The sequence below is a fragment of the Budorcas taxicolor genome, chromosome 1, assembly GCF_023091745.1.
Source record: "Budorcas taxicolor isolate Tak-1 chromosome 1, Takin1.1, whole genome shotgun sequence".
Classification (NCBI taxonomy): Eukaryota; Metazoa; Chordata; class Mammalia; order Artiodactyla; family Bovidae; genus Budorcas; species Budorcas taxicolor.
In genome coordinates, this window is record NC_068910.1 from 80,000,377 (window position 1) to 80,027,223 (window position 26,847).

Consider the following 26,847-nt stretch of genomic DNA (forward strand, 5'->3'; position numbering starts at 1 on the left):
GTTTTGACAAAAAAAAAAAGCTACAAAAATCTCCACTTAAATGTAACTTTAGATCATATATGATACATGACTTATAAACACAAACATACATATACAGAACATAAAATACATATAAAATATTTGATATATTATAAATTGTATGTATACACAATTCAGAGAGGACAAGGTGAGAAATAGGAAGACTAAAGAATTAGATAAGGATAAAGGTTACACAAAGCAGTAGAGAGTAGCCCCAGTGGGCATCCCCTTACCCAATAATTGAGTACAAATTCTATTTAACTGTGAAATACTGGTGAAAGTGAGTATTTGTGTGGAAATTTGGAGTTGAATTTTGTTTTAGATTTGAATGGAGATGTAGGAGAAAGAGCCAGAAAATAAGCCAGAAGCTGATATCTGGATTACCCCAAGATACCATTCATTATTCAGAAGGATGAATAGGCTTCATGTCCTTTAGGTAATGTTCCAAAAATATTTCTGAAAACTGAGCATTTGAAGTGAAACTTCCAGATCAGTCCAAGACAGGCTGATAGACTTTTAAATCACCAATCACTTAACTCTCAATTGTTGAGGCTCTTAATGTGATGAATTAAAAGCCCTTCCATCATTTTAGATAGTTGGACTGATAGCCTAAAGGAACTAAAAGGAGCTCTAATATTTTCCCCAATTTAAATCAATTTCATTTTCCATTCACCATTAGACAAGGAGTTTTTTTAATCCCTTAATTGTTATTCATAGGGAATACAAAAAAAATAAAGTGGGTGTTACCAAATACTCCCCTAGGCATCAAAATCTCATTTATGCATTTGTAGAATGCCTGATTTACACAATTTAAATGCCTAGGGAACAATTTAAGATAATCTAGTTGCAAACGTTCCCTTAGGTAATTTAATGTGATGATTTGATGAATAGAGCTATTATTAATAAGCCAATTAAAAGTTGAAGGGCAGCTACTAAAAAAAAATGGTCATTTACTTTGATATAGCTTCTCTTAAGCAATCCTTTTTGTCAACACATAGGCAGCAGGGCCATATGACAGTTAAGGAGACACTTTAAAAGTTATTCTAAAATCATAATATCAGTAAATAGATATCAGTTGTAACTTCTCCCTTTTCATTTTCTAATTTTATTTATTTGAGTCCTCTCCCCTCTCCCCCTTTTTTTTGGATGAGTATGGCCAAAGATTTATTGATTTCACTTATCTTCTCAAGGAACTGGCTTTTAGTTTCATTGGTCTTGGTTATTGTTTTCTTATCTCCATTTCATTTATTTCTGCCCTGATCTTTATGATTTCTTTCCTTCTACTAACTTTGGGTTTGTTTATTCTACTTTCTTTAATTACTTTATGAGTAAGGTTAGATTGCTTAATTGAGAGATTTCTTTTTTCCTAAGGCAAGATTGTGTTGCAATAAACTTCCTTCTTAGAACTACTTTTGCTGTGTCAAATAAATTTTAGACACCCAACTGACTGCAGAGTTTCAAAGAAGAGCAAGGAGAGATAAGAAAGCCTTCTGCATGAACAATGCGAAGAAACAGAGGAAAAAAATAAGAATGGGAAAGACTTGAATCTCTTCAAGAAAATTAGAAATACCAAGGGAATATTTCATGCAAAGATGGGAAAAATAAAGGACAGAAACAACAAGGACCTAACAGAGGAGGAAGAGATTAAGAAGTGGTGGCAAGGATATACAGAACTATACCAAAAAGGTATTAATGACCCAGATAACCACGATGGTGTGGTCACTCACCTAAGCCAGACATCCTGGCAGTGAAGTCAAGTGGGCCTTAGGAAGCATCACTATGGACAAAGTTAATGTAGGTGATGCAATACCAGCTGAGCTATTTCAAATCCTAAAAGATGATGCTGGTAAAGTGGTGCACTCAAAATACCAGCAAATATGGAAATCTCAGCAGTGGCCAAAGGATTGGAAAAAGTCAGTTTTCATTCTAACTCCAAAGAAGGGCAATCAGAGAACATTCAAACTACTGCACAATTGTGCTCATTATGCATGATAACAAGGTAATGCTCAAAATCCCTCAAGCTAGGCTTCAACAGTATGTAAATCAAAGGGGGGTTCAGGATGGGGAACACGTGTACACCCATGCCAGATTCATGTTGATGTATGGCAAAACCAATATAATATTGTAAAGTAATTAGCCTCCAATTAAAATAAATAAATTTATATTTAAAAAATTTAAAAAAAGAACTTCCAGATGCACAAGCCGGATTTAGAAAAGGGAGAGGATCAAATTGCCAACATTCTTTGGATCACAGAAAAAGCAAAGGAATTCCAGAAAAATACCTGCTTCTGCTTCATTGGCATGCTAAAGCCTTTGACTGTGTGGATCACATAAACTGTGGACATTTTTAAAGAGATGGGAATACCAGGCCACCTAACCTGCCTCCTGAGAAACCTGTATGCAGGTCAAGAAGCAACAGTTAGAACTGGACATGGAAAAACAGATTGGTTCCAAATAGAAGAAGGTGTACATCAAGGCTGTATATTGTCACCCTGTTTATTTAAATTCTATGCAGAGTGCATCATGCAAAATGCTGGGCTGGATGACTCACAAGCTGGAATCAAGACCAGAGAAATATCAATAACCTCAGATAGGCAGATGATACCACCCTTAAGTGAAGAAGAACTAAAAAGCTTCTTCTTTTTTTTTAACCATTTATCATTTATTTATTTATTTATTTACTTTACAATATTGTATTGGTTTTGCCATACATCAACATGAATCCATGAAAGTGAAAGAAGAAAGTGAAAAAGCTGGCTTAAAGCTCAACGTTCAGAAAACTAAGATCATGGCATCTGGTCCCTTCACTTCATGGCAAATAGATGGGGAAACAGTGGAAACAATGGCTATTTTTCTGGGCTCCAAAATCACTGCAGATGGTGACTGCAGCCATGAAATTAAAAGACGTTTACTCCTTGGAAGGAAAGTTATGACCAACCTAGACAGCATATTAAAAAGCAGACATTACTTTGTTAACAAAGGTTCATCTAGTCAAGGCTATAGTTTTTGCAGTAGTCGTGTATGGATGTGAGAGTTGGACTATAAAGAAAGCCGAGTGCTGAAAGATTGATGCTTTTGACACGTGGTGTTGGAGAAGACTCTTGAGAGTCCCTTGGACTGCAAGGAGATCAAACCAGTCCATCCTAAAGGAAATCAGTCCTGGGTGTTCATTGGAAGGATTGATGTTGAAGCTGAAACTCTAATACCTTTGCCACCTGATGTGAAGGACTGACTCATTTGAAAAGACCCTGATGCTGGGAAAGATTGAGGGCAGGAGGAGAAGGGACAACAAAGGATGAGATGGTTTGATGGCATCACCAATTCAGTGGACATGAGTTTCAGTAAACTCTGGGAGTTGGTGATGGACAGGGAGACCTGGCATGCTGCACTTCATGGGATCACAAAGAATCAGACATGACTGAGGACTGAACTGAACTGATGGTTTTTCCAGCAGTCATGAACGATGTGAGGGTTGGACTATAAAGGATGCTGAATATTGAAGAATTGATGTTTTGAATTGTGGTGCTGGAGAAGACTCTTGAAAGTACCTTGGACTGCAAGGAGATCAAACCAGTCAATCCTTAAGGAAATCAACCCTGAATATTCATTGGAAGGAGTGATGCCAAAGCTGAAGCTCCAATACTTTGGCCACCTGACACAAAGAGTTGACTCACTGGAAAACACCCTGATGGTGGGAAAGATTGAGGGTGAGGGGAGAAAGGGATGACAAATGATGGTATGATTGGATGGCATCACTGACTCAATGGACATGAGTTTGAGCAAACTCTGGGAGATCGTAAAGAACAGGAAAACCATGGTGTTTCAAAGAATCGGACACCACTTAGCGACTGAATAACAACATAGATTTTGTATAGTCACGTTTCATTGTAATTTCTTTCTAATTATTTATTTATTTATTTCTTCTTTCTTACAAGGAAGCATCACCTCACACTGGTCAGAATGGCCATCATTAAAAAAAAAAAAAAAATCTACAAACAATGAATGCCTGAGAGGGTGTGGAGAAAAGAGAGCTCACGTACACTTTCAGTAGGAATGTAAATTGGTAAAGCCAATTGGGAGAACAGTAAAAAGATCCTTAAAAAACTAAAAATACAGCTACCCTATCATCCATCAATCCCCCTTCTGGGCATATATCAGAAGAAACACATGCTTTGAAAAGATATATGCACCTTAAAGTTCACCACAGCACTATTCAAAATATCCAGGACATAGAAGCAACCTAAACATCCATCAACAGAGAATAAAGATTTGGTGTGTGCGCTCACTCTCTCAATTGTGTCTGTCTGTTTCCTACCCCATGGACTGTAGCCTGTTAGGCTCTTCTTTCCATGCAATTTCCCAGGCAAGAATACGGGAGTGAGTTGCCACTTCCTACTCCAGAGGATCTTGCCTACCTAGGGATTGAACCCACATGTCTTGTGTACCCTGCATTGTGCCACCTGGGAAGCTCAAAGATGTGGCACATATGCACAGTGGAATATCACTCAGCCATAGAAAAGAATGAATTAATGTCATTGCAGCAACATGGATGGACTTAGATATCATCATACTGAGTGAATAGTTCAGATAGAAAAAGAGACATCTCCTATGATATTGCTTATATATGGAATCTAAAAGATAGTACAAATGAATCTATTTTAAAAACAGTTAAGTCACTGAGGTAGAAAACAAACTTTTGGTTATGAGGGCCATAAAGGAGGAGAGAGGGATAAATTGGGAGATGGGATTGACATACGGCACTACAACATACAAAATATATAATAAGAACCTACTGTAGAGCACAAGGAACTCTACTCAATTCTCTGTAAAAATATTAGTATTTAGGGAAAGATTTGCCGTCATCTGAATAGACAGCAGATTGAAGGAGAGATAGAGGGCCTTGGCTTTATTATTTATGGACTTGACTTGTTATTCTTTGACTGTTTTTATTCATAATGAGAAATCCACTAAGTTTCTTTTGAAAGTATCAGAATGTATATGGTCAATATCATCTTAAATAAAGGCTGAATAATTATGAAAGGGAAGGACAACAGACGAGGTGAGCTCCTACTAACAATTAATGTTAAACTCCCTGTGATTCCAATGCATTTCAATTTAAGATTTTGTGTTCTTGTGCAAGGCACCTTCTGACTCCTGGACTTCCTGGTACTTGTATGACTTTATAGAAGGCTCAAAATTCTCTGAAGCTCTGCTTGGTACTCTGAATGTGAGCGGTGATTTAGCAATCTGAATAATTTATAAACACACATACACACCTACACACACACAGACACACACACACACACACATTCCACTGTGACTGGGAAAGATGTAAGATTTAGAAGTTTTTAGGAGAGTTTTAGGTTCTAACCCCCTTTTAAGTATTATTATAGCTGATTTAAACTGCTTTTCTTTCAGGTACTGAAGCTTGGTGAATTTTTGTATATTGGACTCTATGTATTTCTACTCTCCATCATTCAGGTACGTCTTGAGGGAAAAATATGTTCTAATTTTTCCTATTCATCACCTTCTGTGTTCTCACATTCGAAGAAAATTCACACAGTAAAAGTTTTTTACCCTTATATTTAGTATTTCTTTTATTTATTAATCTAGATACAGGGTCATTTATAATAGCATGACATAGACCAACTTATACATTGAGTCGTCAATATACATATTCATTCTGACAATTAGTCTATTTGATGCTATCACTACAAGGATGATTACAAATCATTATTTTCACTAGCAGCAAAGAAAAAAATACCCAAAAAAGTTTAGGACTTCTTTGGGGAGAAATATCGATAACCTCTGATATGCAGATGACACCACCCTTATGGCAGAGTGAAGAGGAACTAAAAAGCCTCTTGATGAAAGTGAAAGAGGAGAGTGAAAAAGTTGGCTTAAAGCTCAACATTCAGAAAATGAAGTTCATGGCATCCGGTCCCATCACTTCATGGGAAATAGATGGGGAAACAGTGGAAACCGTGTCAGACTTTATTTCTCTGGGATCCAAATCACTGCAGATGGTGACTGCAGCCATGAAATTAAAAGATACTTACTCCTTAGAAGGAAAGTTATGACCAACCTAGATAGCATATTGAAAAGCAGAGACATTACTTTGCAAACAAAGGCCCATCTAGTCAAGGCTATGGTTTTTCCAGTGGTCATGTATGGATGCGAGAGTTGGACTGTGAAGAAAGCTGAGAGCCGAAGAATTGATGCTTTTGAACTGTGGTGTTGGAGAAGACTCTTGAGAGTCCCTTGGACTGCAAGGAGATCCAAGCAGTCCATTCTAAAGGAGATCAGTCCTGGGTGTTCATTGGAAGGAGTGATGCTAAAGCTGAAACTCCAGTACTTTGGCCACCTCATGTGAAGAGTTGACTCATTGGAAAAGACTTTGATTCTGGGAGGGATTGGGGGCAGGAGGAGAAGGGGACGACAGAGAATGAGATGGCTGAATGGAATCACCCACTCAATGGGCATGAGTTTGAGTAAACTCTGGGAGTTGGTGATGGACAGGGAGGCCTGGTGTGCTGTGATTCATGGGGTTGCAAAGAGTCAGACACGACTGAGTGACTGAACTGGAACTGGAACTGGAATGTCCATAGCTTTTCATTGGTTGAAAATATTTCAAAACGTAACTGGATGTCTTTAAATAAATGTCAGTATGCACACCTAAATATAATTAAACCTACAAATTAGTTACTAGCAAATTATTTATAATTGATTATAAAATAAGTTCTCTGAACAATAAAATCTCAATTCTACTTATTATTTTAATACTTTTTTCAAAGTTATCTTTTTTTTCCCCTATGGCCATTGAGATACTTAGTCAGGGTTAAGAAGGTCAATTATGACCTAGAAACATATGCTAGACCATTGTTGCTAGTCCCTAAAGTATATTCCTCAAAACTGATGGTATGTCATGAATTTTATATAGCCATTCTTAAATCAGGCAATTTTTTAAATTTACCAAAATTAAGTGATAGTTAGGATCTGATACCTATCATCCAGTTAGAAAAGTGAAAAACTGATGAAAACATATAAAAAACCTTACCTAATTACATAGAGTTTTATTGACACTACAATATGAAGTAGATAAAAATATTCTGTACTTGAAATGACTACTTTAATTTTTCTATACACATTATGACATTAACGTTTGCCTTCATTTTCCAAATACATTGTTTAATCTCACTGACTTATTAGAGATGTTAATTTTCACAAAGGGTCCATGGCAACATCTAATTCTGTTTTTATTTCCCTAGTTCTGTTCTCATAAATTCTGTCTTCTTAATAGGCCATTTGCCGGGGTCCAGCCCCGGTGGATCCAGGGTGATTCGAAGGTGGGGACAGAGTCGGCGTCCTTGGAAAAATACATATTTAATCACACATATAGAGAGATTAGAAATGGATAGTGTAGTAGGAAGATTAGTGGAGAAAAGGAGGCTGAATAACTTGGATTACGTGGAATAGCATCCATGCTCCAGATGGGAATTCAGCCAGAAAAACGGGAGCAAGAAAGAAGCGACATGGGGGAATCAGTCTTTCCGGAAACTGATCCGATTTCTTTATTTTTGGGTTTGCTTATATACCTTTTGTTATACATAGGGATGAATACAGAGTCATGTGGGAGTCAGCAGTCCTAACCTTTATCAAAATCAGGTGCTTCACATAAATGTATAAACAAAGGTACATGGTCTTCTGGCCATGAGTGAGACCTGCTGACATTTTATGATCCTTTCTTTCTGATAACCAAAAAACTCATTTCTTCCAAGGGTGTTTTTTCTTAAACCAGGCACCACCCTCCAAATAAAGTTACATTCCTATAGGGTGAGGGTGTAGTGAGTTACAATCAAGAAAGGAATTTATTTAACCCAAGGTTAACATGATTAATCTTAAAGGTTAATACTTATTTCTCCTATATGCTTAAAGGTTAATACTTATTTCTTCCTATATGCTAGTTATATTCATTATAAGGGCAGGGAATATGGAGATTTAGCAGCAAACATCAGCCCAACAAATGAAAATCCTTTCACCAATGCTCCCCTTAAGATCTATTTAGTCTTAAGATAGTGATAAAGTTACATTTTCACATAGCAAGGACACAGTGATTTATAACAAAGTACAGTGATCTATTACAAAAGAGAAAATCCATTAACTCAAAAAGTCTAGTATTGCTAACCTTAAAAACTACTATATTCCTTTTCTACATTCCAAATACATTGATTAATATATTCCCAGGTGCCTAAGGCTATGGAGGCAATCATTGACTCAACAAGAAGAAAAAGCCCTATGCTAATTAAGACTCTCAAAATACTCCAAAACTCTCTGTGCTGTTTATGGTTAAGAGGTAGTAAACAATCATGTGGCAGGAGTATGGATAATCCTGTCACACAAGCTAGTCTGTCAGCAGAGAGGTTTGACCTGAGACACCCTTGTCCCACCCAGAGCAGGGAATTAGCAGCAATTATTGACACAACAAATGAAAAACCCTTCACCAATGTAATTCCTAACCAACCCATTATACTAATAATTTCTAACTTCCCAAAAGAATTTGCCTTTAGTAAGTCTAAAACATCTCATGCCTCTCAGGTTGGGAGGCTGCAAACAATCACATGTGGCCGGACGAACCTATACAGGTGGGCTAGATAACCTTCAGAGGAGTCCATTAGCTGAAACACTCTTGTCATGCCCAGGAATTTTTATTGCCTTGGAGCTGCACGTTTACTCCTTCTCCGAGACAAATGGTTATGGGGGAGAGCATAAAACAGACTCTGGTTTTGGGGTTAGATGCTCGGGAACAGGGGGTTTCCTGAGGCTTGATCACACCTTTGCATATGCCAAGCCTCCTTCCTCATGACCTTTGCCATGGGCGGAGTTCCTCATGCTGGCCCCCGGCAGCCACTGAACAAAGTTGTGTGGTGAGTAGCCACAACTTTCTCCAGGAAATCATCCCAATCCAGTGTTTGAACCCAACCTAGTCTCCTGAATTGCAGGCAGATTCTTTACCATCTGAACAACCAGGGAAGCCCCCTCTATCTACTAGAGGACAATATATAATATTTCTTGATTCATTATCTATAGGAAGTTAAACATTCTCTATATTACAATATTATTGGTCTTCCTGTTCCAGTTAAAGGCAGGTGTAAATACTCAGATATGATGTCTGCTAGAAGTCAACACTCACATAAGGTATGTATTATATGTATTTTGTTGTTCCTAGATTATAAAACATATAGTCCTGTGCACAGGAGAGTTGAAAGATAGGGTCAAAGAAGCAGTCAAGTAAAAATCATAAATATGTTCCTTACTTTCTGAATTTACCAATTTAATTTCCCTATAGGCTGTCCAATTAAAAAATCTATTGCATATAGCTAAATAAAATTTCAAATTGTTCAACTGCTCTTTACTCCACTGTGGAATTCATTCATTTTGAGTAACTAATATTAATAGATGAAATAGTTTAGAATCATACAAAGAAAAGAGATAATTAAGCTATTTTTGAAATAGTTATTATTTCAGTATAAGTGCAAATGTCAAGGCAAATACTGCTACACATTTAGTGACCTAATTTTGAACATGTAAGTTTTTAACATGAAAAGTGACCTATGGAGAAAGAAAATGTGGAAAAAATTATTTCTTCCCAAGTTGGGATATTATTTAACCACATGAATATAACTTTATACCAAATTTAAGAATTTTCAACTGGACCTGCAGAGTATGATTGTATGCAGGACGGAGGAGGTGGTAAAGGGAGGGAAAGAAAAACATAGCTATACGGAGATTATATTAGTGTTTTGGAGTGCAAGGCATGTGTGCATGGTCAGTCACTACTGAGTCCTGTCTGACTCTTTGCAACCCCATGGACTGTAGCTCACCAGGCTCCTCCATCCATGGGATTCTCCAGGCAAGAATACTGGAGTGGATTGCCATTTCCTTCTCCAGGGGATCTTCTCAGCCCAGGGATCAAAACTTCACATCTCTAGGGTTTCCTTCATCGGCAGGTAGATTCTTTACCTCTTCGTCACCTGGGAAACCCATAGAAGGCATACCACTAAATGATTTGGTAAAGATGAAGGGAAACAGAATGGCGGTTTTTGGAGGCAAAGTAGATAGGTAAGCTGAGTTAAGATGGGAGAGTGGTTGAGGAGACAATATAATCTCCGCAGGCATATTTAAACTCAGCCCTTACTGTCGCAAAAGTGTTTCTGACTATAGACTCATGTTTTGTTCCCACTGGTACTCATGACTAAGCCATTCAAATTCTGTAAGTTTCAGTTGGTCCATTTAAAACTGTCAGAAAATGTCATTTTATATATGATTATATATTTTTCTGCTTTTTTTTTTTTTTTGGCCTAAAAGTTAGCAATAACTTCCTTGTAATACAAAGGGTGTGAGGAATTACTTTTACAAATCTTACCATAAAAGCCCAATTTCCTTAATAAAGCAGTGTTTTCTGCTAAAATACCTGTAGGCTTTAGTGTAGTAACCCAGTAATTGATTATTAGTCAACTATTGCTTTGTAAAAATTATGCTAACAATCATTTCAATTATGATCTTTAAAAAGAGATCTATGAATTTTGGTAGTTATCAACAGCTGGATAATGCAAATTAAGAGTAAGTATATGGTGATGAAAGGTATGGCTAGGAGCAATGAGATGGAATTGAGGAAGAACTGAAAGTTTCATTTATTGTCAAAGTAAACTTACATATTGAGTAAATAGGCAAAAGCAGGGCATTGCTAATACTAGGTTGGTTGGGGATAGGTAGGGAAACAAACGTTAAACAATGGAAGCTAGAGATTTACTACTGAAAGAGAAAACAAAACAAAACTTGTGCTTGTTCAAATCTTAATCTGAGTTACATCAACTATGTATAAAGGTAAAATACCCTGATGACTGCTGTAAATTTGAATCTCTAAAAATTTTCTAGTCTTATTATACTTAATACTATACTTACTGTGTCCATGTATGTTGCGCACATAACTTCTCACAAAACTAATTCTAATCTTCATTAAGGAAATGACAATACATTTTGGCAGCATTTTAAACAGCAATTTATGTTTTCAAATATATACATATATTTTCCTTTGAATGTCTATTTCCATTTTGTGAATCTTATTGGCTCTAAACAGATATAGTAATACTCTAATGAACATTTTTGGTTTCAAATACTTGCAATAGAGTAAGTGGGGTTGGGAGATGCAACACATACTGTAATGGGTGGTTGAGTTCTGGATGGCCCACTGTAATGCATCCAAAGTGCCAATAGTGTGTCTTTTTAGATATATAGGATTCACAACAGACAGCATTGCTATAGACTAAATTATGTATACCCCATCATATGAATATGTTAAAGTTCTAACCTCCCATGTGATTCTATTAAGAGATGTAGCCTTTAAAGAGGTAATTACGCTTACATGAGGTCCTTAGGATGGAGTCCTAATCCAAAATGACTTATATTTTCATAAAAAGAGGAAGAAATACTTTCATAAAAAGAGGAAGAGATGTGTGCACACAGAAAAAAAGGGCCATGTGAAGACACAACAAGTAGGTAGCCATCTACAAGCCAAGCAGATAGGCCTCAGGAGAAACGAATCTGCTGACACTTTGATCTTATACTTCCAGACTTCGTAACTGTGAGAAAACACATTTGTGTTGCTAAAGCCACTTGGTCTGTATCATTTTGTTATGGTAGCCCTAGCAGATTAATACAGCCTTTATAATGAGAAAGATAATTAACACTATGTTGACAATGCCAATGTTTAGCTGACCCACCTCCCAGATATAATACTTTTCATTTATTGATGGTCATGAGCCATATTCTATCTAATGAGACATAATTCTAATTCTGCTTGATGTAGCTTTTGAAAACTGTGTAGAGTCAGCTGGAAAAACAAATTCATCTTAAACAGCTTGTTGCTCCTTTTCATCCTTTTGCTCTCTTCATGTTCTAAATGGAGATGTGTGGGCAACATCTTAGTACACAATATAATCTATATGAAGACAAAAGCCAGTATGCTAAGGATGAAAGAACATAAGGAAAAGCAATTTGCGTGTTTGACTGTATAGCTGAACAGAATCATAGCATTCGAAAAATATACATGCTATGTAATATAAAACCACTAATAGAGGAAGAAAAGATATAATCTGAAGTCACATTTGCTATCATCAGTCAGAATTAATGATTCTGGTTAAACTCAATAAAACATTTGTGCTTTTTTGAGTATCAACTCTTTAGATAGTCAAGCATAGCTTTTAGTTTTAGGTAGAAATTATACATACACAGAGTACTTTAAACATATTTCTACAACTTCCTGAATTTCTGAGTTCGCCATGGGATTTTATTGAGGTTATCTATAAGTTCTTACCATCCATCTGTATTTTTCATCATAAATTTTGGGGGGCACAATGGTACGCTACAATCTGCATTCATGTTCTTTTATCCCAGTTTAATTCCACTAATTTAAGCCTGTGACCCTTACAGAGAGAATTTCACTTTCAAAGAGTTTCCAGATGGGCAAGTAAGAATAACCAAAAAACTGGGTTTGACTACTAAGACACCATTAGAATCAGAGAGAAACTAGTGAGCCATTCAGAGTTGTTTTGGAATGGGGGCATGGAGCCTCCATAGCAGATTAGCCATAAGACACACATCATCCCCAGTATGAAACCTACAACAGAGAGAGGTCCTGGGAAGGGGATGTCAATCAGAAATTTAAAAGCTTGAACTGAGGTCCAAACTTAAATATTGACATAAGCCACTGAAAATTAAACTCCCTTTTTTCCTACCTTTCAAAATTTAGATGTTTGAATTTAAAAGCAACAATATTATAGCTTAGAAAATTGTGGATTTGTGGGAAAACAGTTAAAAATTCATCTACCTACTGCTGCTGCTAAGTCACTTCAGTCGTGTCCAACTCTGTGCGACCCCATAGATGGCAGCCCACCATGCTCCCCCCTCACTGGGATTCCCCAGGCAAGAACCCTGGAGTGAGTACTATTAAGGAGCAATTGCACTGTTTTTAAAATATAATGTACTTGGAAAGTAGTAATAAGTTCAGTAAACATAAGCATGAAATTGAGACATTATGGGGCTAATCATAAACATTACTAACAGAAGGCAGAAAAATTAAATTATAAATAATACAATCACTTAAATTTCCAAAGTATGCCTGATGTAGCAAAAAAGGGGGGATAATTTTCAACCTGTTTTGTAAGGGCATCATTACACTGACAACACAAAGCAAATACAAAAATGTCATCATGCCAAATGGAAGCTAGATAAACTTTTAAATTTCGTGTAACACTTCAAAAATTACAAGAAATGAGCAGGTGATATAAAAGGATGTATGTGAATTAAAAATGATAGTAGCACATGCATTTGAATAGGAAATAGGCTTAAGGGAACTTATTAAACACACTAAAGTGAATTTTGAAAGGGTGAAAAGGAAAACAAATAAATAGAATTGATATGCTATTATGGTGATAATCATGTTGCTGTTTAGTCGCTAAGTCATGTCTGACTTTTTGCAACCCCATGAACTGCAGCCCATCAGGCTCCACTGTCCATGGGATTCTCCAGGCAAGAATACTGGAGTAGGTTGCCATTTCCTTCAGGGGATCTTCCCGACCCAGGGATTGAATCTGCATCTCCTGCCTTAGATAGATTCTTTACTACTGAGCCAGGGATAATAATAACCATTAGTAAATAAACTTCACATAATTTAATATAAAATTGTGTTCCACCTTTCAACATATTCCACACTAAATACTCAATGGTTCTTATGGTAAAGCTGTTAACAGAAATCACCTCTAGTGAACTTCGGTATTATTTTTCAGATGAAGGTAGAGTCCATCAGGTGACTTTTCCATCACTCTGTAAAACAAGAGATCCTTCATTCCCTATATAGATGACAAGTCCCACGGCAGCTTTGAGTTGTCCAAAATCCCATATTAGTGCTAACTAAACTTGAAGAAATCTATTCCCTCTTTCTCAAGTTAAACGTGGCCATTATTTGCTAAATGCTGATTAGAGTGATTTATTTTTTACAATACATTTAAATAGTAATGTACTTTGAGTTAATAAAAATTTAATAATTCATAAAAATTAATTATGAAGTAATTTTGAGGTATGAATCCTACCTAAAGTAACTAAAGTTGAAAAAAATAGCTTAGTGTGAAGTTACTAAAATCAAGTAGAATGGAAGGTGAAATATTCTGCTAAACTCAGAAAGAAATGGAAAAATGATATCTCATTTCTGAAAAGTAGCTAAGTTTAAAAAAATCACAATATGAATACCATGGCAAGAAATGAACAACATGAGATTTAGAAACCACATGAACACCATGTTATTTTGATTATCTATGCTTAGGTTTTATGAAAACAAGCAAACATTCTATAATATGTAATGATGAATTTCAGCAATGGAAAATTAGCATTTGAATTCCTATGCGAACTGTTTACATTGTTTAACAACAATGTATTTAATATGTATTTACTTCTGATGTATCTATGAATTCATGAAAATTTAATACAATTTGAAAACATCACAAAATGATAATAAACAGGGTACTTACACTTCTATATTTCACGATGTATTCTAAAATAGGGGCTCCACCATCATCCTGTTTGGTGATACTTAGCTTAAAGCTCTTCCCACTGCTTGGCTGTCCATGTATGGATGGAGGACTTGGTTCACCTATATAAGCAATAGAAGATTCTTGATACTGGCACGCATTTCATAGATGTAGAGATACTGCATTTTAATAAAAAATACAGTCATATAACAAAATGTATAACATCATCCTGTGTTTACCATTTTCTATTTGTCCTTTGTTGTAATGTAACTTTTGGTCCTCTTTTTATCCATCCAAGAAACAGCAACATTCATAAATCTAGAAGTATCATGCCAAAATTGTGAAATCTCAGAATCATATATATCATTTATACTGATGGGCAAAGGCTCTAAGAATAGAACTCACTGCATTACACAAGCCTTAAGCTTTATTTCTTGTATTGATAGCATACTATCATTTATTTTTCTAATATAAACTTAATTTGCAAACATTTGTAAATATGTAGTAATATAAACATATTAAGTCAGAAAGCTATCTAAAATATATACCTACCAGAAATATAATAAATTAGCAACTTATTAGCAATCTCCTCTAATGGACATTTTTAAGCTAGATATAAATTTGAATAAATAAATTTTATAGTATCCAAACTATACATGGATTTCAAAGTTTTTAAAAAACTCTAACTTTATGAAAATACTAACTTTGGTGTTATTCTTCGCACAAAGATGGTCTTATAATAAATATAATATGTTTAATATGAACAGAGTTCCACAGAAGTGGAAGAGTATCAGCATTAGTGTGAATATATTATGAAATGAGATGATTTATATGCTGTTAACATACTATGTTTTCTGTATATAAATTTAAACTTCTATAAAAAAAGTACAGTAACATCTTAAAAGGATTCAATAAAAGAATATGAGAAAGACTAAATATGAAGAGTGGGGTTCCTGAGGATTATAAGCAGAGAAAGGATAGCTCTATTAAAATGAGGTCAAGTCATTCTAGGGTAATTTTAGTCAGGAGGTGGGGTTTTGAGTCAAGATCTATTTGCAGTGGTCCTGGTGAAAAAGAGGCACTGAAAAAGACTCTGGCATCAGGAATGGAGAATAGACAACATATCTGACATTTTATGATAAGCAACAGAAAAGACTTGGTCATAAATTAAGACAATTATTGCAGTCAATTTGACTGCCCTAACGTAAGTATATAATAAGCAGAGGATTGCATAGATTGTCATCCCAAACACTCTTCCAATAACATAAGAGAAGACTCTACACATGGACATCACCAGATGGTTAATACTGAAATCAGATTTATTATATTCTTTACAGCCAAAGATGGAAAAACTCTATACAATCAGCAAAAGCAAGACCAGGAGCTGACTGTGGCTCAGATCATGAACTCCTTATTGCTAAATTCAGGCTGAAATTGAAGAAAGTAGGGAGAACCACTAGACCATTCAGGTATGACCTAAATCAAATCCGTTATGATCATACAGTAGAAGTGACAAATAGATACAAGGGATTAGATCTAATAGACAGAGTGCCTGAAGAACTATGGACAGAGGTTCATGACATTGTACAGGAGGCAGGGATCAATACCATCCTCAAGAAAAAGAAATGCAAAAAGGCCAAATGGTTGTCTGAGGAGATCTTACAAATAGCTGAGAAAACAAGACAAGCAAAAGGCAAAGGAGAAAAAAAAAAGATATAACCATTTGAATGCAGAGTTCCAAAGAATAGCAAGGAGAGATAAGAAAGCCTTCTTCAGTGATCAGTGTAAGAAATAGAGGAAAACAATAGGATGAGAAAGACTAGAGATCTCTTCAAGAAAATTAGAGGTACGAAGAGAACTTTTCATGCAAAGATGGGCATAATAAAGGACAGAAATGGTATAGACCTAACAGAAGCAGAAAATGTTAAGAAGAGGGGGCAAGAATACACAGAAAGACTATACAAAAAAGATCTTCATGACACATAACCATGATGGTGTGATCACTCACCTAGAGCCAGACATCCTGGAATGTGAAGTCAAGTGGGCCTTAGGAAACATGAATTCAAACAAAGCTAGTGGAGGTGATAGAATTCCAGTTGAGCCATTTCAAATCCTAAAAGATGATGCTGTGAAAGTGCTGCACTCAATATGCCAGCAAATTTGGAAAACTCAGCAGTGGCCACAGGACTGAAAAAGGTCAGTTTTCATTCCAATCCCAAAGAAAGGCCAAGTCAAAGAATGTTCAAACTACCGCACAATAACACTCATCTTACACACATAGCAAAGTAATGCTCAAAATTCTCCAAGCCAGACTTCAACAGTATGTGAACCAGGAAATTCCAGATGTTCAATCTGGATTTAGAAAAGCCAGAGGAACCAGAGATCAAATTGCCAACATCTGTTGGATCATCAAAAAAGTGAAAGACTTCCACAAAAATATTTACTTATGCTTTATTTACTACCCCAAGTTCTTTGACCATGTGGATCACGACAAACTGTGGAAAATCCTAAAACAGATGGGCATACCAGACCACCTGACCTGCCTCCTTTGAAATCTGTATACAGGTCAAGAAGCAAGAGTTAGAACTGGACATGGAACAACAGACTGGTTCTAAATTGAGAAAGGATTATTCTAGACTGTATATTGTCACCCAGATTATTTAACTTATATGCAGAGTACATCCATGAGAAATGCTGGACTGGATGAAGCACAAGCTGGAATCAAGATTGCCAGGAGAAATATCAATAACCTCAGATATGCAGATGACACCACCCTCATGGCAGAAAGTGAAGAACTAAAGAGCTTCTGGATGAAAGTCAAGGAGGAGAGTGAAAAAGTTGGCTTTGAGCTCAACATTCAGAAAACTAAGATCATGGCATCTGGTCCCAACACTTCGTGGGGAAACAATGAAAACAGTGAGAGACCTTATTTTGGGGGGCTCCAAAATCACTGCAGATTGTGACTGCAGCCATGAAATTAAAAGACACTTGTTCCTTGGAAGAAAAGCCATGAACAACCTAGATAGCATTTTAAAAAGCAGAGACATTACTTTGCCAGCAAGGTCCATCTTGTCAAAGCTATGGTTTTTCTGGTAGTCTTGTATGGATGTGAGAAGAATTGATGCTTTTGAACTGTGGTGTTGAAAAAGACTTTTGAGAGTCCCTTGGACTGCAAAGAGATCCAAGCAATCTATCCTAAAGAAAATCAATCCTGAATATTCATTGGAAGGACCAATGCTGAAGCTGAAACTCCAATATTTTGGCCACCTGATGCGAGGAACTGACTCATTGGTAAAGATCCTGATGCTGGGAAAGATTGAAGGCAGGAGAAGACAGGGATGACAGAGGATGAGATGGTGGATGGCATCACCACCTCAATGGACATGGGCATGAGAAAGCTCGGGAGTTGGTGATGGATATAGTAGCCTGACGTACAGCAGTCCAAAAGGTCACAAAGAGTCTGACACAACTGAGCAACTGAACTGAACTGATGCATAGATTATATAATGGTGATTGCTTTATCACACTCAATTTTCTCATATTTTTTAACAGTTTATTCAACATAAAGGAAATCTATACTATTTTTTTAAAATTTTATTTTTAATTTATTTTGCTTTACAATACTGTATTGGTTTTGCCATACATTGGCATGAATCCCCAACAGGTGTACATGAGTTCCCAATCCTGAACCCCCTCCCACCTCCCACCCCATATCATCTCTCTGGATCATCCCCATGCACCAGCCCCAAGCATCCTGTATCCTGTATCAAACATAGACTGGTGATTCGTTTCTTATATGACAGTATACATGTTTCAATGCCATTCTCCCAAATCATCCCACCCTCTCCCTCTCCCACAGAGTCCAAAAGACTGGTCTATACATCTGTGTCTCTTTTGCTGTCTCACATACAGGGTTATCATTACCATCTTTCTAAATTCCATATATATGCGTTAGTATACTATATTGGTGTTTTTCTTTCTGGCTTACTTCACTCTGTATAATAGGCTCCAGTTTCATACACCTCGTTAGAACTGATTCAAAAGTATTCTTTTTAATGGCTGAGTAATACTCCATTGTGTGTATGTACCACAGCTTTCTTATCCATTCATCTGCTGATGGACATCTAGGTTGTTTCCATGTCCTGGCTATTATAAACAGTGCTGTGATGAACACTGGGGTACACGTATCTCTTTAAATGCAGTTAAACACTACAAAACAGGATAGTAATAAGAAGGGGGCTTCAGCAGTTATTCTTTTCCTGCAGTCACCATTGCAATGAATTAATTTAGTGGTGCCTTTTTCTCATACTTAGGGTCTATGTAATCCATGGAATACAACCAATGGTAATGCTACAGCAAAATAGAATGTTAATTTTATTGCACAGATACTTTTCTACTCTCTCTTTGAATATAGACTGAGCACTACAATCTAATTAATCAGACTGAAAAAGTAAGACACTTTCCTGATGGGAACAAATTTACTCTATATATTGCAGTGCGCTTTTTTCTCCTTGCTTCAGAACAAAGTTATTTTTTGTAAGTCTGACATGCCACCATCTTCAGCAGCCACTTCAACAGACATAATTCACTTTCTCAAAGTGTTGAAATGTCTCCCTGTATTTTAGTATCCCATTTAAGTTTGCAAGGAAGAGAATGACAACAGAGAGCAAAACACAGATTACTTACGGACTGGTAATGTTTGGAAAATTTCTATTTTACTATAGTCTCCTTGTCCTTTTCCATTTACAGCTGCAACCCTGATTTCATAAGTTGTATTTGGTTCCAGATTGCTCAAAACAACCATTGCTAAAAGAAAAAAAGATATGTCTATGATTAATACATTTTAATAAGTAAAACAAATCAAACTATTATAAAGCTGAGTGGAACAGTATCACTGAATTAATCTTTCCATGAAATATCTGAATAGCATAAAAGCTATACATAAATGGAAAATGATTTGTGGGCAATTGTCTTCTTCATCTCTATTTTAACTTTTTACCCAGATTCGATAACTTTCAAAGAAGAAAATTAATAGTTCCTTTCATGATACTTACATTCACAAAGTAGAAAATAAAATATATTTTCTTTCATTTTTTCAATATTCAAGAATAAAAAGGATTTAAATAAAACATCTTTACTGAATGCATCTCAAATATTTTGTCTACCCTAATGAAAGCTAAGATGTGTATTTAATGATCTATATCTTGTACTTTCATGTTCAGTTCAGTTCAGTTCAGTTGCTCAGTCGTGTCCGACTCTTTGGGACCCCATAAATCGCAGCACGCCAGGCCTCCCTGTCCATCACCAACTCCCGGAGTTCACTCAGACTCGCGTCCATTGACTCAGTGATACCATCCAGGCATCTCATCCTCTGTTGTCCCCTTCTTCTTCTGCCCCCAATCCCTCCCAGCATCAAAGTCTTTTCCAATGAGTCAACTCTTCACATGAGGTGGCCAAAGTACTGGAGTTTCAGCTTTAGCATCATTCCTTCCAAAAAATCCCAGGGCTGATCTCCTTCAGAATGGACTGTTTGGATCTCTGCAGTCCAAGGGACTCTCAAGAGTCTTCTCCAACACCACAGTTCAAAAGCATCAATTCTTCAGCGCTCAGCCTTCTTCACAGTCCAACTCTCACATCCATAAATGACTACTGGAAAAACCATATCCTTGACTAGATGGACCTTAGTTGACAAAGTAATGTCTCTGCTTTTGAATATGCTATCTAGGTTGCTCATAACTTTTCTTCCAAGGAGTAAGTGTCTTTTAATTTCATGGCTGCAGTCACCATCTGCAGTGATTTTGGAGCCCCAAAAAATAAAGTCTGACACTGTTTCCACAGTTTCCCCTTCTATTTCCCTTGAAGTGATGGGACCGGATGCCATGATCTTCGTTTTCTGAATGTTGAGCTTTAAGCCAACTTTTTCACTCTCCTCTTTTACTTTTATCAAGAGGCTTTTTAGTTCCTCTTCACTTTCTGCCATAAGGGTGGTGTCATCTGCAATCTGAGGTTATTGATATTTCTCCTGGAAATCTTGATTCCAGCTTGTGTTTCTTCCAGTCCAGCGTTTCTCATGTTAGGATGTTTCAAATCATAATATACCCACTCCCAGCAAACCTCATGTTATACCAGAAATCCACAGAACAGAGGAATGCTGCATCATTCATAGTCCTGCATTGTAAATATTACTTGTGAATAAGTCATTGAAACTAATATTCTCTTTGAACCTCAGACTGACTTTCTCCAACCTCTTATACATAAACCACAATAAAATATTCAGTATCAATCAATCAATATATAGGTGAGTGGTATAGAGTTTACTGGAGATATGAAATTCAATATTTAGAAGTCTGATCTCCAGTATAAGATGTTTGAGTCATGTCAAAGAAGTGTCATTCAGCCGATGGTTGTAAAAGTGGATCATTTGCTTGATAACCTCAAATCAAATCAAATTATTTTAATGCTAGCTTGAAGCCTGTCATCTCTCATATTTCTCTCTGAATTTCTTCTTGAGTATTTACCATACCAGCCCTGGATACAACACAACACAAAGGAGAAGAAAGAATCTGAAAAAGTACAGGCATATAACATTTTATCAGAAATATTCCCTGGGTCATGACAGTCCTTTTAATTTGCCAGAAGGTTTTAAATACATTTGCAGATTTCAAAATTTTGCATCTTTACAAATACCTTTGGTGGAACTAATAAAATTCCATAGTTGCCTCTAACCTTACTGCTTTTGCTAAACAGAGTAAACATTAAAAAGTAGACGTGGAAATGCCTTGATGACCAATCAAAAGGAAGTTATGTCTGGTTTACATAATAACTTAGAGTCAAATGTGCAGTCAAATGTGCTCAGTCGCTCGGTTGTGTCTGACTCTTTGTGACCCCATGGACTATAGCCTGCCAGCCTCCTTTATCCATGGGATTTTTCCATGGGATTTTCCTGGTAAGAATACAGGAGTGGGTTGCTGTTTTCTCGTCCCCTCTCAGGGCTTGTACCTGCATCTCCTGTGTCTCCTGCATTGCAGGTGGATTCTTCACTATTATGACAGTGGGAAAACCTCAAAGTCAAATGATCAATTCATAATAGAAAATATAATCAATCATAAAAGATTAAATCATGAGTAATCAGACACATATCTGTAAGACTATTAACATGAACAATGACCGAAGATGAGACAAACTGAATAAAATCCCAATATAGTTTATTAACCTGTTTTTGATAATTACATTATAATATATATTCACTAGATGACATTTTTCATTTTAGGTTGAATGAATATACTTAGAGAATTTGATACTTCTTGTACTCCCTTCTTTTCTCCAATATTATCATATATACTAGATAAATGTTAATGGCAAAAATATGGTTAAGATATCAACCAGACAGATATTAATCCAGTATAGATGTTTTAAAATCATTCAAAAGAATACATTTTCCATAATGAAATTTCCATTTTTATTTCTCATTTTCTCTACTGGGTAAGAAAACTGCACTTGCTTTAGAGAGCACACAGCCTTGTGAAAACTTCAGATGAAAACACACAGTGTCAAAGTTAAAGGAGGCCAACTGAGAAAAACCGGATTAGCAGGGGAATCCAACTGATTAGAAGCTGCAAGGATAAATTGGAAAGTCAGCCTTGAATTCAATTACTTCTGAAAGGATTTTTTAGGAAACCCAAACACAGTTGGCTGGTGAGCTGGCTTCAGAGAAATATCAGCCCAAGAAAAAGAATTCATTTGCAATAAAGAAATGGTTAGTGGGAGATGAAACTGGTCATGGAAATGGAGAAGGACTCAAACTAAGAGTTAGGCAGCTGAAATGCTAAGAACTTCGAGTCCCACTGAGTTTAAGAGAGATAGCTTCTGCTCAAGATCTGCATAAGAAGGAATTTAAAAGTTAAAATTGTGTCATATTTTATCATTTAATAAGCTAAAAATATAGTAAATTTAAAATCAAAGTGGGACTTCCCCAGTGGCTCAGTTGAAAAATAATCTGCCTGCAATGCAGGAGACCCAAGTTTGATCCCTGGGTGAGGAAGATACCCAGGAGAAGGGAATGGTGACCCATTCCAGTATTCTACCTGGAGAATTCCATGACAGATCTGGCAGGCTACAGTCCATGAGACTGCAAAGAGTTGGACATGACTGAGCAACTAACATGTTCAAAATCAAAGTAAGCTAGACCTGCAGAGATTAATGCTTTATAAAAGTGAGTTTAGTTTTCAGGGGTTGTAACAAAAATGCATGGGCCCTTGGACAATCAGTAATGTCACAGAGTAGTTTGTGTTTGTAGCATGGAGACTTATGAGAGACTAGTGCAGAAACTAGCCAGGTTGTAATAACATTTGTAGTAAGACACTTAGTGATGCAGGCTTTAGATGCATGAAAGAAGTCCCATGGCTCTGGATATGATTCCACCACTGACTGAGGTTCAACCAAGTCTTAGGGCTGAGTTTTCATCTCAACTTCTAAATCAAAACACTTTTATTAAGTTTTATAGAGACAAAAGTATAAAAAATTAGTTGAAAGTAGGTGTAGATTGGACTTCCCAGGTGGCTCAGATGGTAAAGAATCTGCCTGCATTGCAGGAGACCCAGATTTGATCCCTGGTGGGAAAGACCCCTGGCTAAGGGGATGCTACCCACTCTATTCCATTGTTGCCTGGAGAACTCCATGGACAGAGGAGCCTGGTGGGCTACAGTCATAGTGATACTTATAAACATTTACACATATAATCTATATACAGAGTATACTACACAAGAATATAGGAGAGTTTGCCATAGATGCTTTTACTGCTACAGACAACTTTGGTACGCAATATGTTCTCCATAATCTATGATGTAAAGATGCAGCTGCTTACCATTGTTTTATTTATTTATTTTTGGCTGCAATCCATGGCAAGAGGATCTTAATTCCCTGGCCAGCAATCCAACCCATACCACCTGCAGGGGAAGCATGGAGTCTTAACCACTGGACCACCAGGGAATTCCTTTACCATTGTTTTAAAATCACAAGTTTGACTAACACAGCTGTGAGGGACTGGTAATGCTTATATTCAGTTGTTTGCCTTTATACAAACAAGAAAAGCAACAGAATTTAAATCACACAATTTTAATTCCAAATACAATTTGTCATTTCTTCAGAAGCCTGGAGGTCAGACTATTCATCTTTTTAGATTAAAAATGAACAATAGTGTTATCAAAGAATCAGAGCACATCAAATTAAGGAAAAAGGTGATATTACTTGGATTAAATACTTGAAGCCCATCTCCCACTACCCACCCCATAACTACACACATTAAAAAATGATTTGAGTAAAAGCTCTTTCTGGCTTGGATTGTCAGCATTCCTCTTCCTCTCATATTTCTTAGAGATCGTGAGGCACTTTGAGTAGCTCTCTACTTCTGCCACAGGGAGACTCATTTCTTGAATCACAGGATGATCAATTCACAATTGATTTTACCCATGTTGCGCTTATTAATATTTTTGTTTTCTGTGCTAAGACTCTTTTCTAATAACTGAATTTCACAGCAGAGCAATTTGAGGAGGAGAGAAGCAACAAGGGTACAATGATGGTGAGCAGTTATTACAACACTGGGCTAAAGGTAAAGCAGAGGGGGAGGCCTTTTACAGAGGGCTTTGCAAATTACAGGGGAACGACATGGAAGTAAACCGGTTAAAGCCAGTTTTATAAAGTTTATATACAAGAAGTCAGTCTGTTTTTGAGTTCTGACTCTAAAGGTTTTGGTACAATAACACTTATTATGAGGCTTATTAACATTGTGTGAACATAAGGATTACTGTGTGAAATTGAAAGAACTCCATAAGTTGGGGCTCATTTAAAGCGAGGGAAAGGTAAGGATTCAGGGGAGGCAAAGCCTGTGTCTGTAATTTGATTTGTCTTTCTTAAATGAGAGGATATATATGTTAAATTGTCCATAATTTGCTGATGTATTATCAAACATAAGGTTTCTGAATACACAAGGTAGGGCTTGAAAGCAAACCACCACTTGAAATACAAAGACCTTGTACTCTATAATAGAGCCCCTCAAATTATGAAGTTAGTTAATGAAAGACTTTCTTTTCCCCAATGTGTCCATACAATAGAATAACAGAACCACAAACTAAGGTGTGGGATGGGTTCTTTCTCTATAATTTATTCAAAATTCAAACTCAAAAATTAGGTGAAAGTAGGTCTAGATTACAAACCACTAAAAGTTCTCTAAGGACAAATGGCAAACATTTAAGTCTTTCATAGTTATATTCATGCTGATTTAGAACCATAATGCAATTCTTCTGAAAATTATAAACAACCATGAATTCTCCTTTGACATGGAAACAAGGCAAGTTCTATAAAAACGCTGGTTTCTCTCACTAATGTAATGTTTCTAATTGATTTAAATGTAACTGTGTTTTATAAATGGCCATTTTGTTATCTGGCTATAAATGTACAGAGTTCAGCAAATACATGGCAATAATGTATTGAGATACACTAAAAAACAGTGACATTTTAACTGACAAATGAAAGGAAAAAAGAACTTTTTAAACATTATTTTTACAAGTATGGAAATGATATTACTAGAGAGAAAAATTTGATTTGTATTCTCTAAGGGAATTGAGTTTTATTAAAAGAAGTTGAACAAAATATATTTTGTTTGTTTAGAAAATGGATTGCCAGTTCCTCCCTTTGGCTGGCAAGAGAAGCAGAGACTACTGAATATTTATAACTCTCAGAGTGAGGTAAATTACATATTAATATTTACAAACTAATTAGGTTTAGCAAAAGTCTAAAGTTAGATGAAAATTTAACCTTACTCTCTTCACTCTCTTAAACCCCAGATCTCTCCATGGGTTTTTTGTCCATGGGTCATTCAATGTAGAGATAAGGACTCCCTTGGTGTGGAACTGCTGTATCATCCATCTAACATAGAACTATTCAGGTTATCACAAACTTGGAAAACATCAGATAGCCATGAACAATCACAAAGCTTGTCTAGGATAGAACTGATCATTCCAAATTTCACCTGCTCTTAATCTCCTCAGATAAATCTGTAAATATAATGAAATACCCAGAGTTCCTCATCTGAGATTCAACTTTTATTGTGTAAACAGTTAAAATAAGAAACAAGACAAGATAGCTTTTTTTGGAGAGAGAAAATTCTCTTACTCCTTTCTGCAGAAGTTTACAACAGGTTTGAATAAAAATAAAAGTAATGTTTTAACATTTATTTCCATAATGCATAATTTTGACCTCAGTTATTCTTTACATACATGAAAATGATATGTTGGGATTATTCATTATTAATGCAAAATGTCTTCAAGTTTTCTTAAGCGGTTTATGCAAATACTGATCTCAGTTCAACTATATTTTCATGTACTCTTGAAAGTATACATTTTATTTTTGCACAAATTTTATAGTCTTTAAAGATTCCATCAGTTGCAAAAGAATATGATCTCACTTTTTAAAACTATCTTAAAGATTTTTATAGATCATAATATATAAGTTGTTTAAATACATCCTATGGGCTTCCCAGGTGACACAGCAGTAAAGAACCTATCTGTCAATGCAAGAGACAAAGATGTGGGTTTGATCCCTGGTTCGGGAAGATACCCTGGTGCAGGAAATGGCAACCTACTCCAATATTCTTACTTGGGAAATTCCATGGACAGAGTAGTCTGGTGGGCTATGGGGTTGCAGAGTTGGACATGACTGAGCATGCACAGATATAAATATATATACTATTAATATAAATAAGTTTAGGGATATATTATTTATAATAAATAATTCAAATGAATATATTCCTTGATGAAGAGTAGAAAGAAAAAGTAAATAATCATGTACTATTTGTGTTGGGCTTTAACTAAAACAATATATTGATGACACTATTTTAAAACCACAGCTCATCATTTCTGAATTTAAGTTTCTTCCTTCCTGTACTGCTTTTCATGTTCTTTTTCACTGTGAGCATAAACGATGCATAAAAACAATAAAACAATTTAACAATTGTCTTGAATTAAATAGCTTCTCCTTGAAATATACTTTTTGCTAAAACCTTGTTTAAAATAAAGAATAGTTTCACCAAAATTATTTTCATAAATTATTCATAATTTTTACATTTAAAATATAATACTTCTTATCACATAGAAATTATTCATCTAATGGAGTTTGACTGATTTTCTTTAGGATCTACTTAGTATATAAATGATGATAGATAAAAAATTACCAAAATTTTTCTTCTATAATC

General features: G+C 36.0%; 1 protein-coding gene across 1 annotated transcript in view; it reads right to left on the minus strand.

The window, feature by feature from the left end:
- The window catches only part of NCAM2 (neural cell adhesion molecule 2), a 246,380-nt gene that overhangs the window by 46,928 nt on the left and 172,605 nt on the right, over positions 1 to 26,847 (minus strand). The window contains exons 13-14 of the mRNA XM_052644625.1: positions 19,287 to 19,406; positions 14,601 to 14,722 (exon numbers count right to left, since the gene is read on the minus strand). Coding sequence (XP_052500585.1) covers positions 14,601 to 14,722; positions 19,287 to 19,406 — 242 coding nt within the window. The remainder of the gene's footprint in view (positions 1 to 14,600; positions 14,723 to 19,286; positions 19,407 to 26,847) is intronic.